General features: G+C 33.5%; 2 protein-coding genes across 2 annotated transcripts in view; both read left to right on the plus strand.

The window, feature by feature from the left end:
• The first annotated feature begins 3,233 nt into the window (after nucleotides 1-3,233).
• Nucleotides 3,234-5,910, plus strand: LOC126739132 (uncharacterized). Its single transcript, XM_050444658.1, has 2 exons — nucleotides 3,234-3,614; nucleotides 4,546-5,910. The coding sequence occupies exons 1-2, from the start codon at nucleotides 3,301-3,303 to the stop codon at nucleotides 5,453-5,455; spliced, it is 1,224 nt and encodes a 407-aa protein (XP_050300615.1). The 5' UTR covers nucleotides 3,234-3,300; the 3' UTR covers nucleotides 5,456-5,910.
• Nucleotides 5,911-6,113: 203 nt separating this feature from the next.
• Nucleotides 6,114-18,802, plus strand: part of LOC126739133 (protein phosphatase 1A) — a 31,525-nt gene continuing 18,836 nt past the window's right edge. The window contains exons 1-5 of the mRNA XM_050444659.1: nucleotides 6,114-6,281; nucleotides 6,404-6,564; nucleotides 11,581-11,816; nucleotides 11,880-12,125; nucleotides 18,504-18,772. Coding sequence (XP_050300616.1) covers nucleotides 6,497-6,564; nucleotides 11,581-11,816; nucleotides 11,880-12,125; nucleotides 18,504-18,772 — 819 coding nt within the window. The 5' untranslated portion in view covers nucleotides 6,114-6,281; nucleotides 6,404-6,496. The remainder of the gene's footprint in view (nucleotides 6,282-6,403; nucleotides 6,565-11,580; nucleotides 11,817-11,879; nucleotides 12,126-18,503; nucleotides 18,773-18,802) is intronic.

The following is an 18,802-nucleotide window of genomic DNA, read 5'->3' on the forward strand; positions in this document are numbered from 1 at the left end:
CACAAAGATATGAAACTTTCTCGGTAAAGAGTCGAGTGACTATTCTCATATCCATTGTTGATTATTATATTTTATTATTAATTAAACATTGTAACACATTGTAATTTTCTTTGGGTTACTGTATTTTCTTTTGGGGTACTTGAGATTTCTTAACCTTTCGCAGATACTCGGTATAAAAATATAAAATAAAAACAAGATAAGATAAAAATGAAAAGTATTTCATGACAGTAATCTGTAGTTCTTATAAAAATTTTCCAAGCTATAATATATTTGCTCAATCAAAATGTCTTAACTAATTTCCTAAACCGTTTACAGTTATATTTACACTAATATTCTTATATTAACTTTAAAATTTACGCCACTGACTGAATAAGTCTAAGTGTACGGCCAGACTGAATTGCGGGCGGGCGTGAAGCAGGCGATAAGCGAGCAAAAAATCGCAAGGCGATTTTTTGGCCATACTAAAAATAGAAAATTGCAGATTAGTGGTGTTCTGTCGCCAGTAAACATGAAGCCCTTATCAAAACTAAAAAGAAATATTTTAATAGACAGTAACCCCTATATGAAGTGGAAATTATTTTTGGAGAAGTCTTGTAGATATGGAATACATCCTATTAATAAAAGGAAAAAAAAATTTTGAGAATTTCACCGCAAATTAAGAGAATACCCGGACAAAAACTTTGAATACTTAAGAATGTCCATAAGCACATATGATTTTAGTAAGGTTAATAGGAAGCTTACGAAAATTACCACAAATTATCGATCTCCTATATCAGCAGAAGAAAGACTGGTAGTAACATTAAGGTAAGAACATATTCTTTTTATATATAATAATGAAATGCTAGTTATAGAAATAAGTTTTTATTTAATTTTATTATAACAGGCTAATTAACCAAATTTTCTAACAAAAACCACATTATATAATATTATACGTTAAATATAAACCTGGGGCGTTACTGCATCCTGCTTGGTTTTCCAAGTTACCAGTTTTCAAAAGCGGAAGTTGTCAAATCTGCTGCTGCTGCTGCTCTGGCAGCTTTTTTTTCTTTTTATTCAAAATTAATGACATGATATCCGACTTAATTTCTAGTTTTCCAAATTCTGTGAAATCAGTCGTATGGGGCAATAGACTTTTAAGAGAACAGTAAATCGGCGTTATCATTGTCTTTCTCTTTGTTTTGCCACATTTCAATTTTTTTAGTTTCTAAACTTAAAAATTCTTCTTGGATGTCTTTTTTGGTCCTTTTACGGACTTGAGAAATTGAGCTGCTTCTAGATGGTGTTCTTAGTGGCATTGATAAGGGTGAAGAAGGTTGTGAATGTAGATCGCTGGCTTCAATGTTTTCATTATTTTCAACGGAATGAAGTTCTTCGATTTCATTTGAATCTTCATTATAAGAAAACAAATTCCGCTGTGTAGGAGAAGGAGTAACAAAATCTTTTAAAAAATACATTTGTTCAAAATACTGCCACTTTGGTCTTACAGGTGGTGCACTGGCTCCCGATCTGGGAATGGGTATTTTTTTCACCTCCTTTCTGAACTGATCTTTTAAATTTTTCCACCTGTTTCTGGCATCCGTAACTAAAAAGAAAATATAATTTAATACACTATTATAGCTAATTTATGATTTTTATATTTACAAAACTTTTGGTGATATTTATACTTATTTATAGATTTTTTTAGGTACTTGGCAACGGTTTTATCGTTCAGATCGTTAACATTTGCTTTTCGAATGGGAAAATCTACAGTAAGCAACATAGTTTTTGAAACCTGCCAAATTATTTGGGAAGTACTAGTGGAAGAATTTATGCCAATTCCAACTGAGAACTGTTTAAAGAAAGTTATAGCTGACTACTTCAATCGATGGAAATGTCCAAATTGTTTCGGTTCGATAGATGGAAAACACTATCAAATAAGATGCCTACCAAATTCTGGATCTAATTATTTTAATTATCTACACTATTTCTCTGTCGTGCTACAAGCTGTAGCAGATGCGGACAAAAAATTTTTAACCATTGAAGTTGGAGGCCGTGGTAAACAAAGTGACGGTGGAACATTTGCAGGATCAACGATATTCAATTTGTTAGAAAGTAATTTGTTTAATGTCCCTCGTCCTACTAATTTACCGAACACAAATATAGAATTGCCACATTTTTAAATAGGTGACGAAGCGTACCCTCTAAAATCATATTTAATGAGGCCTTATTCGAGACGCCGACTTAATCCCAAAAAAGAATACTTTAACAAATGCCTCTCCACTGCTAGAAAATGTATCGAGTGTGCTTTTGGAATACTGTGTGCCAAATGGCGTTTTTTAAATAAAGACATAGAAACACTGCCTGACAAAGCTTGCATACTTATTAAGTGTGCTTGTATCCTGCATAATTTAGTAAGAGACAAAGATCGCGACAGTGATCTCCACTATCGTCATATATCGGAGCAATATCTGGAAAATAATCAACCTGCCTTTAATGGAAGAAGGAATAATCGAGGGAGTTCAAGAGTAATTGAAATTGGAGAACAACTTGCTGACTACTTATTCCACTTGCCAACTTAATTACACATCTACTATGTATTAAATAATTATGTGATTGTGTGTGTAATTAAATAATTATGTATTGATAAGTATAATATAGACCTGTGTTCAAAAAAAGTGTTTCCTTACCATTACAATTACATGCTTCGGCCACTTCTTGCCATAATTTATCAACAGCATTTTTACTTTCATATAAAGGGTGACTATCTTGCCACAAAGGTTTTCTGGTATGAACTTCAGATATCTGGAGCTCCTTCTGTTCATGTTTATTACTGCTACACATTTTATTTCTTTTTATTTACATCTGTTTTACGAGAAACACAGCAGCCAACTATCCAAAAATCCAAACACGCTCGCTAGAATTTCAAAACAAGTTTAATATTACTCTTTTATCGCACGCTGCACGCTCAATTTTTGCCCGCCCGCTAAGCGTCGGTGTGGCTATTTGCATCTGTGCATTAGCTTTTGAAAAAATCGCTCGCTCTCTTATCGCCCGTTTCACGCCCGCCCGCAATTCAGTCTGGCCGTACACTAAAGGCTAGCGTCCACTTCAGACGGATCGCGGCGGGGCGGACTGGGCCGCATTTCTTGCAACTGCGTTCACTATAGACGTAGCAAGACGGATATTTTTAGGTATACTGTATATTTAGCCAGTTTCAGTTTAGTCGTTTTTGTGTTTATTGTGGATGGGGTGGGACGAGCGTTTTCGACACTATTCAAATTTGAGTTATTTTAATCATTGAACTGATAAAAAAGTCCTGAAATGGAAATAGATACGTCTGATGAAGAGTTGTTCCTGTTTCAAATATTGCTGGAAGAGGAAGAAAAAACGGAAAAAAAGAAACGTAAACATAAAATGTGGGTTCACGATATTTGCAGGGAAAGAAAACTATACGGAGAATTTCACCATTTAATTCCAGATTTGAAAAAAGACCCTACAAAATTTTTTGAATATTTTCGTATGTCAGAAGAAAAATTTGAAGAATTACTGCATATTTTAAATAACGACCTTATAAAACAAAAATCTAAATTTAGAGAACCAGTAGAGCCATATGAACGACTGGCTGTCTGTCTCAGGTAAGTAGTATTCTTATTAATAAACATGCATCAGAATAATTTTATGCAAAGTGATCATAGCTCATTTTTTAATGTTCCACGGCATGAAATCAAAAACTATTATTTCTGCGATGATAAACTTTAATTCATATTTTTCATACTTACTACATTTTATTCTAATTTCTATATAAATGTATTAAGTTTTTAGTCTTCTAACATCAACGTTCAGGAAACGTTAGAAATTCTCCCATCTGTATATATGTCTTGTTTGCATGATCAGCTGGTTCAGCTTGTGAGGATTGTCCAGGTGAAACTGGAGAATAAACTTGCGATCCTAACGAATCACTAAGTTCATTGCTTTGGACCATAGTATTTGATCCAGTTGTTGCAATTTGACCTGTCTGTAACACGGGCATTCGGACTGGTTCTTGATAATGGCTCCGCACAGTAGGACGATTAAAATATTGTTCATGGCTTGCTTTTCGCTGTAACATTTTCAATTCAGCGTCATTTATAATTTTAAAAACGGAACCTTTCACACGAATTTGGATGTCTTCAGGAAAAGTTTTCACTGTACGCCCCAAATTAGTAAAAAAGTCAACAACTGTGCCAGGTTCTTGGCAAGGTTGGTCATACTTTTTCTTAATATAGGACTGAAACAGTGTTTTTGCCGAGGCTCGACTGTCTCGAAATGTTTGTTAAACATTTTTCCTGAGTTTCCAAATAACAAGTTAGAAATTGCATTTCTTTCTCATATTTAATAGGCTTATTCTTTGTAGCGGCTTGTCCACTCTTGGTTTTTCGCAAATTTTTTGCGTGCCTAAAGTTGTCTCTTAGCCTTTTCCAGCGGTCTCGACATTCGGATGCTAAAAAGAAAATGTATGGATATATTAAATAAACAATATTCATTTTTTTTGCGGGTATAAACACTAATAATTAAAATCTTTTCCAGGTTTTTGGCGACTGGCAACTCTTTTCGATCACTTGCTTTCAGTTTTCGTTTAGGAGAAAAGACTGTAAGAGCTATAGTCTACGAAACTTGTACAGCAATATGGCAGAGAATGAAAATTGACACACCTTCGGAAGAACAATGGGAAACAATAGCTTGTCAGTTTTGGGATAAATGGAATTTTCCCAACTGTATAGGTTCGTTAGACGGGAAACAAGTTGTTATAGAATGTCTCGCAAAAAGTGGATCGAAATTCTTTGGCTATAAAAAAACATTTTGTGTGGTTTTATTAGCTTTGGTAGGCGCCGATTATAAATTTCTGGTGGTCGACATTGGCGGCCTAGGGAAAAACTCCGATGGAAATATTTTTTCGAATTCCAATTTCGGAAAAGCGCTAGCAGAGAACAGACTGAACATTCCTCATGACAAACCACTTCCTGGCACGGAAGATGCAATGCCTCATGTTATCATTGGAGATGCAGCATTTCCTTTGGGAAGGCATTTAATGAGACCATATCCTGGTAACCAGACTTTAGCCTCTGAAGAGAAGAAAGTGTTTAATTATAGGCTAAGCCGAGCACGACGGGTCAGTGAAAATGCGTTTGGCATACTATGCAGAAGGTTTAGAATATACGAAAGACGATTATCCATGACCCCTGAACATATTAACATTGTAGTGGCAGCAACGTGTTGTTTACATAACTTTTTAATTACCAATGTGGGGTTACAAGACGATTTAAAAGAAAATAATGAAACATTGGAAGGATTAGTGAATTTACCACACTTTGGTGGAAATGCAACACAACTTGCTCTCAGTATTCGGGACAAGTTTAAACAATATTTTGTATCGAATTTCGGATCACTACCTTGGCAATTACAGGTCGTAAGAAGAGGATTTCGTCATCACGAATAATATATACTTCGCTACCGTCTATTTTACATATATGTATCTGACATATTATTATTTCATTAGGTAAATAAATGCGTCTGAAATACCTATGTACTTACCCCTTAATTTCATTAAATCTGCAATTTCTTGCCATATATTGTTTCTCCTCTGTTCGTCGTGGTACCTCGCATCTTCCGTGTCGTACAGTTCCTTATACTGGGACACTAATGATATTAGCAATTCTTCGTCCATTTCTAATTAATTACCTAGTTAATTTGTGGGCAAAGCAATAAATAATTAACCAAAAATACTAAAATGCGTTTGTGCTGCTATCGCTCTACGTTAACTTGAGACGGGTCGCAACGTGCCGTCCGCAATAATCCGCCTATGAGGCAAAACAAAAATCCGTTGCGTTCCGCCCCGATGCGACGCGCCTCGAGTGGACGCACTCTTATTTGTTTCCACGTGAGAGTATCATTGCGTTGCGATGAGACCCGATGCTATCCGTATAGTGGACGCTAGCCTTAAGACGGAACTGACTGAGATGTGTGAATAGACCTTAAGTGTTCCTAATCAATTCCTGCACTGTTGCCACATTTTCAAAATCGTTATTGACCTAAACAGCTGATAGTGCCTCTTCGAAAAATTGCGAGGCTGCACGCGTCGATTGGTCATAAATTACGTCACTGTCAAAATCCTATTTTTAGCGAAGCGCACGCGTCCTTCAATTTCCGCCATTTTTATAATTTATTTGTTGACTGTGCACAAAAATAGGAATTTTCAAAAAAATCGGGTGCGATCATGGAAAGTGGCGTGCCTCTACAGTGATTCGACCGTGGGGGCCTTGCAGGTAATTCCTAACCTAAAAATCTTCGAGGGGTGCGAGTTTGTAAACAAAATAAAGTAAAGGAGTCACCCCACGTGTGTAAATCGTTTTAAATACATTTACAAGTAATTTTGGTTTTGTTTCAGCGTTCGAGCGGTGTACGAAAAAGATGAAATTTCGCTAGGAAAGAAGCAAGTCTATAAAATACGAAAACCACAAACAGTACCTAGTAAATTGAAATGGGGGCATTCCTTGACAAGCCAAAAACAGACAAGTTCCAAGAGGCTGGTGAAGGCAATGGGCTTAGGTAATGACTCTGCTGTTTATTATTATTTTTTCTTAAAATAGACTGAGATTATTATTTGAAATCTAAACTGATATCATAATAGTGAAGTATTACATAAAGTGTATGATGTTTATGTGCTTCTATGAGTGATTGAAAGCAACTGCATCCCATTTTTCTGTTAATCATTTGTATATTGGATTGCCAAGTATTTTTTACCTTTTTGTGGGTTAAACATTTCTTGAAGAAGAACTAAAAAAAATCAATTTTATTGTAATAATATGGTCCTTAGATTTGTTTCAAGAAAAATCATAATATGTACTTAGTTAACAATTTGTGCACATGAGTATACCAGCCTGGCAATTACTTGCCAACATTACATGTTGCAATCTTGTGCAATAAATTGTGAATAGTCTATCCAAACATCATTGCTAATCTGGGTAATTTATAATTGGGAATAAAAGACTGTACTGGTGGAAAAGGAAATATCATTTATTTATCAACAGAATCCATCTACATTGTAATTATAAAATTATATAAGTTAGATCAAAGTTTAGTGAAAAGTATCACACTCCAGATTATTCAATATAAAAAATCCATATATTACTCAAAATCACAATAAGCACTAAATTTCTAGTCAAACTGACTTATTTGTCCTAGTATGCCAATAGCACTGCAAACTAGTCATGTAATTGGGTCATTCAGGCTGTAGTTAGTGTGGTGAAATGGTATTACCAAAGTTCCAGACCTAATTATTTAAAGAAAGAATTTTTGAAAACGATCTATAGAAATATTTAAGTAATTGTAAGATTGCAACCAAACAACTGATCCATACTGCAATATTCATCTAGCAAGGAAGAAATAAAACATTCTGACAGTAAACATAGACACAAGACTTGATCTCTAAATGAAACCAACCACCTTCATTTCCCAGTTTGTTACATCACTGATATGAACCTGTAATGAGAATTTTGCATCCATCCAGATTTTCAAATCCAAAACTTCTGTGTTAGAGCCAATTGGAAGAATATTTATTAAGTAAATAAAATTTATAAGTTTTCTCATGGCATTTATTAATACAATTAAGTGACATGTTAAAATCACACCAATTAAAAAATAATTGCAGATCCTGTTGTAACAACATCATTGAAAGACTCAATACCTCTAAAAAGTTTGACATCATCACAAACATCAAAACACTAAAATTTAAATAAAAAATTTAAATTGCTAAATCAATTAAGAGGCAAAGCAAAACAGTGGTACCCCTGATGGCACACATACTTCATTAGATAATGAGCCTGCAAGATTGATCAGCAGAGTTCTCCCTCCAACAGACTCAGATATCCTCTGACAAGTTACATATTATTATATTGCATATGCACATCTTAGGATTGGTTATGGAGGCATGCAATTTTAATCTCCACAATCCCCAGACCTAAATACTCTTGATTTCTTTTGCTGAGGGCATGTCAAACATCCAATCAAAATATTTTGTGGAATCATTTTATTGGCTATTGTAGGGCAATTAAACATATCTCCAAAATTACACATTTTACACTTTGTCAAGGGTTTATAAAATCAATATTTTAATGAAGACTTTCAAATCTGCTTAATATTAAATACATTTTTAATATTGAATTACTGTTACAAGGTTCAGAAAGGGAATTTGGTTTTATAATATAAATTTACTTAAAACTTCCCTTTTATAACAAAAGGATCATCAAACAGATATTACACATTTATTACATTTTTTTAGAGTGGTGGTTTGTGGATTTTTGATTTGTGGGGTTAAGTAACTAAATGGTAATATGGCATAAAGGATAAAAAAGGGGTGGCGTAGGCGATTCCCCGGAGGCTAAAAATACTGAAGATTCCGTGACCAAATTCTTGACCAAAAGTTAAAAAAAAAACATTTTTGGAGCATTCATATTAAGCCAGGTGAAACCCAATGTAAAAAAAAAAAATTTTAAAGAACAAAAACTACAACAACAGATCATATCCCCATCATACTTCTTAAAAAACACTTATTTATTTTTAGAGTTAAAAAAAACCAAAATGGGACAGTATTTTTTCAAAATTAGTCTATTTCATTCATGCAATTGAATGCATTGTCGTTTTTGCATTTGTTTGTTATTTTCATTGTTACCTTGTTGGAATGGTAAATCAATTTTGTGACTTTGAATTTCCTGTAGTACTTTTCTAAAATTATTACATACCTATATAGTAACTGCATTTTTTTGAGTGATCTGAATTAAGAAATATTTCAACCTGTGGAGTTATGATGAAGGGCTTCTGAAAGGAAATTAAAATCACCTCAATTTAGAATATATACATGTAAGTCCAATTGATGATGATTATTTGTACTCTTTTGTATATTTGAAAATCTTCCAACTTTTTCTTCAAAGGATGGCGGCCTATTTTCTAAAATATATTTAATAGTATTCATTATTGATCTTATTTACATTTAACATAAAAAAATAAGTTCAACCGAAACGACGACAAGTTTTGTAATGAAAATAAACAATTTAGGCAACGCTGGAAACTAGGAAAGGTTGCAAACACTTTGAGACTATAGCAGATGCATGAGGCTTCTCATTGGTATGGCAACAACAGATCTACTCTATGATTTATTGGCCGACGTGCTTCGCGTGACGTCACATCGGGTTGCATTCGACTCAAGACTCTGTGGAAGTAAAGTTTACTTTAGCTACCACCAACGTCCACTCATTATTTTACTTTTGCGGAAATACTCAAAATTATTTTCCGATAAATCTCGCTGTACGCGGATCCGGCTGAGGGTTTGGGCTTGGATGGGAGGTTAATTATGTAGGTCACGAGGGCAGTTTATTGGTTTAAACTGTTGATTTTTAGTGGATTTAATATTTTTAATTTTATTTTATTAAAAAAATAGGTGGGTTTGTACCCCTGCCAGCAGCTGCCACTGACTTTTGGTGAATCAGATGACAATAATCTAAGAGAGTAGATGTCCTTTAAAAATAATAAGGTTTTTAAAAATAAATTTACCTTTAAGAAAAACTAATGGTGTATTACATTTTTCTTGGAATATATTTAGTTCAAATTGCTCACGAATGCCATAGTTAGAAAAGTTTATAAAGAACCGGTGACATCAACAGGCGCGCATCTCGTTATTCTATCGATCGGGTCCGATGACTATGTCGAGGTCTGAAGACAGTGGAGGCGGCACACTTGTTGAAATTATTAATATTTATTTGTACTAGAGTTTAAATAGCCCTAGATTTTTAGTAGGTATAGCTAGCGATATTATAAGTGCGTTTGATTTAGTTGAAATACCAACTAAGAATGCATATATATTAATTTAATTGCTCCGGGATTCGTTTAAAAAAATGTAGATAAATTAAAATTATATTTTTTAGCATTGTGATGTGCCCATAAAAAATCTAATAAAAAATAGTTTTACTTACAGGAGGATGCAGTTCGCTAATTATTTTTAAAACAGGACTTCAAATAGGTAGCTGAAAATTATTCTTTATTCGCATTTTTTTAAGGATTAGGTATTTTAAACGACTTGTGTAAAGAAACAAATTGGTATAAGCTTAAAGTTTTATTTCATTATTTTACATATTATATATTTTTATTCACTATCAGATAGTGTATTAAAACCTAAATCAGATTCATCCGATGAAGACCATTCGATCTCTTCATCAGATGAGCCTGTATTTACTGTAAATTTTAAAGAATCCAATGCTTCATCAAAAAGGTGATGACTTTTGAAATATTGTTTTTCTATGTTGTCTATATGGTTGCAAATATTTATCCACTCATCATTCGAAATTTCCGCAAATTTATGCCTTGTCAAAGTTTCGACATCCGCCAATTTAAAAGTGGAATTTCTGTTTGCTACCCAATTCTTAACAGTTGCCCAAATTTTTTCTATCGGATTAAGCTCTGGGTAGTATATGGAGGCAAACGTAACACAATATGTCCATGCTTTTCCATTAGGTCGTCCAACTTGGTTTTTACCGTACAGTTACATACTTTTTTTATTTTCAGACACTATTTCATATAACTCTGTCTTGGTGAGTTTTGCATCAAATGTAAAATTATGTTCCTTGAGCCAGTCAACTATTTCCTGCTTTTTATTTCCAGATGTAACATTCTTGACTACAGGCACACTGCGATAAGCTGCATTGTCTAATACTAGGATGGAATTAGGTAGTAAATTTGGAATTAACTGAAATAATCTCTCTCCCTTAGCTGCGAATTATTTGTCCCTGTTTGCCTACTTTCTTAGGTGACATCTAAAAAAAAAATTAGAAAGTAAAAAAATTAATATACACATGCACACTCTAGGCTGTACATATATAGTTAGTTAGGCTGTACATATAAGTTAAATACCTATTATTTTGACACTTAAAATCAAAGTATATTTTAAATAATATAATTTTTAACAGTAATTAATTTTCATTTATTTTTTTAAATTATTAGACAATTGAATAATTTAAACCAATTTTACTTACCTTTTACAATAAAAATCGGATAGTCTAACTAAAAAAACTGTAGTCTATTTCACTATTATACTTTAAAAAAAACACACAACAGATTTTAAATGCCTTATAACACGATTAACTCACTTTCCGTACGAGACGACACTGAGTAGGCCTTCAGGCTACGTCATAGGCTTTAAATTCCCGGCAGGTACAAAGAAACGAAGTAAGGCGGCTGCTTTGTTCTTGCGGTTTCTTTAATAAGAAGCGAGAGAAAATATATTGCGGTCGTCTTTTCTCTCTGCCACCGGATTTTCTATCGATTTTGTGTTGAAAAATGGGTTTGTGCGCATATTGAGCAGCCGGTTCTTTATAAACTTTTCTACCTATACAGGTAAAATATTAGAAATTATTTGAACCTCCGAATGTACCTCGCGATGCATAGAAGTTCACAAAAAATAACTTTAACATAATATATAAATACAATACCTATTAAGTATGACAATTAACAATGGTGGATTAAGGTAACGTATTTTAGAATAGGTTTAAACATATTTTTCATTTGTCATGTCAGATATGGTGTGGCCAGTATGCAAGGCTGGCGGGTGGAAATGGAAGACGCGCACTCTGCCCGTTGCGCAGGCCTCGGCAGCGACGAACGTCTCCGTGATTGGTCGTACTTCGCCGTTTTCGACGGACACGCAGGCGCCAGAGTGTCTGCGCACTGTGCCGACCACCTCTTAGACGCCATCGTCGCGCAGGAGCAGTTCGGCGAGGACGTTATCAAAGGCATCCGACAGGGATTTTTAGGTGCGTAAAATCGTTTGTTCCGTTTAAATGATGCGCGTATTAAATTTCTTTTCTTGCCTTTAGATTTAGACAACAAGATGCGAAACTTACCGGAAATGTCCTCCGGCGAGGACAAGTCCGGCACGACCGCGGTGTGCGCATTTATTTCTCCCAAAGGATTGTTTATAGCGAATTGCGGCGATTCTAGGGCAGTTCTTTGTAGGAACGGCCGTCCCGCATTTAGTACGCAAGACCACAAACCCGGTTTACCTTCGGAACGTGATAGAATCGTAAAAGCTGGAGGAAGTGTTATGATTCAGAGAGTCAATGGTAAGATTTTCGACTCTGTTTGATGATGAATTTTTTATTTATGCAGATTTGTTCTATATTTACTAACAGGTTTATTTCTAAGGTTTTTACTAATTACATTTACTAATTTTTTTTAGGTTTATTACTAAATAGGTCTAATTCAACACCAAACACCACAGATTAACACATTTTAAATAGTATGTCTACTTTTAATTAGGTTTTCAATTAAAAAAAAGAAAAAACAGATTAAAAGTATTAATTAAAGTCTAAACCAATAAATTGAAATCAAATGATTCATTGTTGTCCTGTTTTAGTATTAGTGAATCTTACTGGCTGGTCATATTTAATCCTGTGTAGTTTTACTTAAATAATACCTGCTTTCAGTTGGTTGCTAGGAGAATTGGCTTAATAACCTATTACAACTTATACCATTGTTACAAATTTTTTACAGAAACACAAGCGTCATGTCCCTGGTAAGATCTTCAAGGCCTTTCATTCCACACTTATTTATTTATTAAGAATATTAAGAACTCGGATACATTCTGCATGTAAAAAAGAGCATCCTGATATTACAAGGCATTATTCTGTACATATACAGGGTGGCGCATTTAAAAAGCAAACAGAGACATTTACTGCCAGTTCAGTTTCTTTTTGAAAAAACGCCGCCTGGGCGGGGGTTGAACCACCCCTAAAATCTTAATTAAAAAGAGGCATCGAGTGATCCCATATTTTAAACATCTCTCAATTTCTTTTATGATGTAAAATTCATGTACTTTTTGTATCTCAGTGTGAGAATTAGAAGAGTATGGGAATAAAGGTTTTTCGGGTTATAATCTGATAAACTAAGGGAGAAAAAAATTATAAGTTTTAATAATTATTATTATAAGTTATAATTTTGTTTTATTTGAATTATCTGTTTTATTAGCCTAAATTTACCTGATCTCGTATTATGTACCTGGTAATCAGGTAAAACACTTTATTTATAAAATATTGTTAAATTTTAAATTATTAAAGTATAATAAGTATTAATACCCACTTTAGTTTAAAGAATAAATGCCTAAAAATGTTGTCTAAATTTTAAGTTTTTTTCCATGTTTTTTTTGGGGCAAAGAAACAAAAAGCTTTTTAACAAATATAAAATATATTAAAATAATATATAATAATACGAAAGGAAGAACATCTTGTCGGTATCAAAATCAATATCCCCAATCAATATCGGTTCGGCATCTATTGCCAACTTACGAACAACGAATAGCCCACAGGGGAATTTAATATTCAATGTAATCGACCCGTTACAGTTGATTTGGGGGTTGGTATTACCAGGCCGGGTTAATCCCACCCCCTGTGATGTGCAACGCTTTTTATTTTGTATGAAGTATATATACTATTCATCTGCGGTAACTGTAACCGCGACGAAAGGGGGAAGAAGGCCATAAATACCGTAAAAAACCCATTTCGAACTTGGTCTTGAGGCATTTTCAGTGGTGCACGCTATCAATTAAAAAAATATTGGATATTTTACCTTTTTACTTTCTACTTACCTGTTTTTTATTTTTATCACCAAGAATAAAAGTAATTGATTCTGTTGAATTGAACATGATTTGAAGTAAATTTTTTAATTGTTTTTATTTTCATCATAAAACAAAAAAAATAAACAAAACACAAGTGAAATTAAACACTACAATCGAACTTAAAAGACTTTATACATAATAAATAATATAGATGTATAATTTTACAAATAGTAATCTTACTTAAATTTATACTAATAAACAAAAAACAATAAACACAAAAAAATTGTCATTGTTTCTTAGTCAGAATCAGGATCAATGTTTTCTTCTTCTCAATCGTCTAACTCATTAGCTAAACTAGCACTAACTCAGCTAGCATCACTTTCATCATCATCCTCTTTTATAACTGAGTTTTCGGCATGTACGAAAATGTAGCGACCACTCGAACTAATGTTTTCCGCTATTCCGAATATTCCATTAAAATTTTGCGCCGGTTTTGACATCTTCTCCAATAAAATCCATTACTTTTTAATAATCTTCGCAATGAGTCTTTTTCATATGGAAATTCAATTTTCTCCTTAATTTTCGCCAGCATCTTTCCTAAAATTGGTATTACTTTATATCAAAAATCATCAATTTTTTTCAGTACTAATAATCTTTTACGTGTTTTTTCCTGGAGTCGATAAAGGCTCTGTAGGGTCAAACTCACGTCGATCTTGATCTTCTTTTCTAATTTTAATTATAGTAGATCGCTCTACTCTACAATACATAGATGCTTGTTCTGTTTTATTTTTTAAGGGTAGCTTAAAAGCATTATTGGCACTTTCCTCATCACCAATTCTTATTACATTTGCAATAACCTCATGAGTCTGACCTTTCTAAACTTTATTTTTTAAATGTTCCATATTACTAATTAAGAAACCACGATATCACACAAAAACTAATATGAACACCAAGGAACAAAATTAACGCGATATCACAACATGATCAATAAATGAAAAATTAAACAGATAGTTGCACACTTTCAGAAAAAAAAGGGCGGTTCTAAAATAGTAGTGTGTACCTATGCTACATTGGCAGGTTTAAATAAAAAAAAAACGATTAATAACCCTGTCCCCAAATCATTTACCAATATGAATATATACCGTAAATAATAAGATAATACATGTTTGGATTACCTACTGTTATCAAATTAGCCCTTTAAGATATAACTGGTAAATAATAAATAACAAGACAACTCTAAAGGTATAATAAGGATACAAAAAGGATTAACGGCAGGTGCAGGTCATAAATTATTAATTATTTTATAAATATATAGGTACTAAATTTCCCTTTCCTTGATAATCCAACTATTACAATATACTAATAAATTGATAATTAAACTAATTTAATACCTGCATATACATACAGTAGCGGCCAAATGTAGAGAAACTTTTAATTTTTTAAAAAATTAATTAATAGGTTAAATAAAAAGTTTTAATTTCATCACTAAATCATTGGGTACCTTAAGTTACTTATAATGATATAAAAATAAACACATTCTTTAACACATGACGAAAATACCAAAATATTTTTCATTTTTTTGCGGCCATAAGTAGAGAAACTTTTTTTCCGATCATTCCTAAACAAACAGTTTTTGAATAAAGAGAATAATATTTTAGTCGTGTGTTAGTATTAGTCGAGTAAGATGCCACGAGGTATTCATTTGTCAGTTCAGTTAAAAGAACTAATTATAAAAAAATATCAAGATGGATTGAAACAAAATCAAATTGCAATTGATTTAAAGCTTAATAAAAGTGTTATATCTAAACAAATCAAGATGTACAAAGAACGTGGAGGTTCTTTAATTAAACCTAAGACCGGAAGGCCGCGAAAGACTACTCCTTCAGATGATAAAGTAATAAGAAGATGTTCCCAAAAAAATCCTTTCTTTACTGCCGTGGATATTAAAAAAGGAAACCCTTCCATTTCACTATCCATCCGTTCCATAAGAAGACGCTTAGGCGAAGGAAACCTCCAAGCCAGACGACCGGCAAAGAAACCATTCATTTCCAAGAAAAATCGGCATGCTCGTTTAAAATTTGCTAGAGAACATTCCACTTGGACTTATAACCAATGGAAAAACATACTTTGGTCCGATGAAAGTAAATTTAATTTATTTGGGTCGGATGGAATAAAGTATGTAAGGCGTCCCCCACATCAAAGATTCAATCCTAAATACACTAGGCCAACCATAAAACATGGTGGAGGTAATGTCATGGTATGGGGTTCTTTTTCTGGGCATGGACTAGGTCCGCTAATAAAAGTTGAGGGTATTATGGACAGATATCAATATTTACAGATCCTCAAGAATCATATGATACCTTACGCCGAAGAAAACCTTCCACTAATTTGGAAATTTCAACAGGATAATGATCCTAAACATACAGCTAAAATTGTTAAAGATTTTTTTGCGGAGGAACAGCTCAACGTTTTAGCCTGGCCTCCACAAAGCCCCGACTTAAATCCCATTGAAAACCTATGGGAACAATTGGAGTTAGATGTTAGGCGTAAATATCCCGAAAAATTTAAAAACAAAGAAGAACTATTTTGCGCATTATCGCAGGCCTGGCAGGAAATACCAGAAGAAAAAATTGTAAAATTGTTGGAGTCGATGCCCAGAAGATGTGCAGAAGTTATTAAAAACAAAGGTTTTGCTACCAAATATTAGGTTTATTTTAAGTATTTGTAATATTTTGCTTAAGTTTCTCTACTTTTGACCGCTTAAAAAATAAAAAAAAAATTTTTTGTGGGTTTATAAATAATTTTCTTATACACTAGTTATTTATTTTTTATGTTGTATTTGTGTTCCACCTAAAACAATAAAATATATTTTTAAAAAGTAATCTATCAATATTTTTTTAAAAATAATCAAAAGTTTCTCTACTTTTGGCCGCTACTGTATACCATAATTTATGGGTAATTCCAGGTGCGACGCCAGTGGGTCTATGTTTTTCCTCATAACCTATTGAAAATGTTACGGCTCTCGCGATATACAGTAGTGGCCATAATTATAGCAACAAGTACATTTTTCCTTCAAATTATATGATGTGGTAGATTAGAGAAAAAACTGGTATATATTATGATGTATTTTTTACAAAGCTTTTTATTTATGTTTATTTTTTTGTTACTTTATAAAAGAAATAAAAAATGGGAATTTTTTTAGGAAACGGGTTGGACAAAATTATAGCAACACATTTTAGAAAAATCAATTTATTTATTCTCCAAAGTCAAAATAAGATTACAATACAATAATATTCTTCAGTATTTAGTATAGTACCCTTTAGCCCTTATAACAGCAATGCATCTTTTTGGCATGGATAAATGGATAAGTTTGTTTATAACATCATGATCGATTGACAACCAAGTATCCTGAAGAGTTTCGAAAAGTTCTCCAGCATTTTTGAAATTCCTGGTTCTACACCTGTTATCCACAATTTCCCAAAGATTTTCTATTGGATTTAAATCCGGAGATTGGGAGGGCCACTTCATAACATTAATTTTTTCATCATGGAGAAACTCTTTTATTAGCCTTGAAGAATGTTTTGGATCATTGTCATGTTGAAATTGATATAACAGCGGCATATTTTCTTCAGAATAGGGTAACATAACATTCTTTAATATATCCTTGTACATAAATCGATCCATAATCCCTTCTATTCTGTGAAGAGGTCCCATACCATACCCCGAAAAACAACACCACCATGCTTAACTGTAGGAGAAGTGTACCGAGGATTAAATCTTTTGCCTACAGGACGTCGAACGTATGCAGCACCATCACTTTTAAATAAATTGAATTTTGATTCATCGCTAAAAATAACTCTGCGCCACTGATCAATAGTCCAGCCCTGGTGTTCTCGAGCAAATTCAAGTCGGGCCTTCACGTTCTTCTTGGAAAGAAGAGGCTTTTTTGCTGGTCTGCGTCCAAACAACTTATTTTCAAATAGACGCCGCCTTATGGATCGTTCACGGAGAAAGATCGGAACACCCACTGCCATCCAAAAGCCCTTTAATTTTTGAAGAGGACAAAAATGGGTTTTGCCTGGAAATCCAAACAATCATTTTGTCACTTTTTTTTTAAGTTTTCCGGGGACGTCCCGAATTTTTTTTGGGTACTACCAGCCCTGTGTTATTGTATCTTTTCACTATACGTGATACAACTGATCTGTGAAGAGCAAAATTTTTTGCAATGGATGACTGTTTGATGCCCGACTTATACTGATTGATTATAAGTTGCCTCACTTCAACAGACACGGTTTTACCACGACTCATACTGTTATTTAAATAAGTTAATAACTACCAAGAAATCACAATATAAATTGTTTCAATATTGCACTTCAACAGATTGAAAGAGCACTAAATTTCAAATGTTGCTATAATTATGACCAGGTGAAATATTTGGAATTACAAATATTTATTGTCAGCAAAAAAACAGGTAGGCTTTTTTTTATTTGAATGAGAAATTTTGTTTAAATATTAAGAGGCCATCTAAACCAGTGGCGTACTTTTACGATTAAAACATACATACAATAGTTATTATTAAATATTAGTAAAATTCAGATTTGTTGCTATAATTTTGGCCACTACTGTATGTACTCGTAAAAGTTCATGGTTAAACGTTAAAAAAAAAGCACTGTTGTCAGTCCTATTTTTCTTTTTTTAAGATTCAAATAGAGTAAGGTAAAAAGTATGCATAATATAGCTCAAATTGGTAACTCGGTTGAACCCGACTATTGCATTCTTAACATTCTTTTGCCGGCTACAGAATAGTACACCCCAACTCAAGCGTGCGTAAAGAAGTTTTACTACAAAAAAAAAAACAAAAAATGTCTACCTTGGAACTGGCTTTTAGGTAGCTTAGCCGTTAGCAGAGCCCTAGGGGACTTCGAGTACAAAAACGTAAAAGACAAGGGTCCTTGCGAGCAGCTCGTATCACCGGAACCGGAAATTTTCGTGCAAGAGAGAGACGAACGATTGGACGAGTTTCTGGTGTTGGCCTGCGACGGTATTTGGGACGTGATGAGTAACGCGGACCTGTGCGCGTACGTTAGGAGTCGTTTGCAGGTTACGGATGACCTTAGGGAGGTCACCGGACAGGTTATCGATACTTGTTTATTTAAAGTAAGTAAATCAGCTAAGCTTTTCGGGTGT

The sequence above is a fragment of the Anthonomus grandis genome, chromosome 8, assembly GCF_022605725.1.
Source record: "Anthonomus grandis grandis chromosome 8, icAntGran1.3, whole genome shotgun sequence".
NCBI classification, from domain to species: domain Eukaryota; kingdom Metazoa; phylum Arthropoda; class Insecta; order Coleoptera; family Curculionidae; genus Anthonomus; species Anthonomus grandis.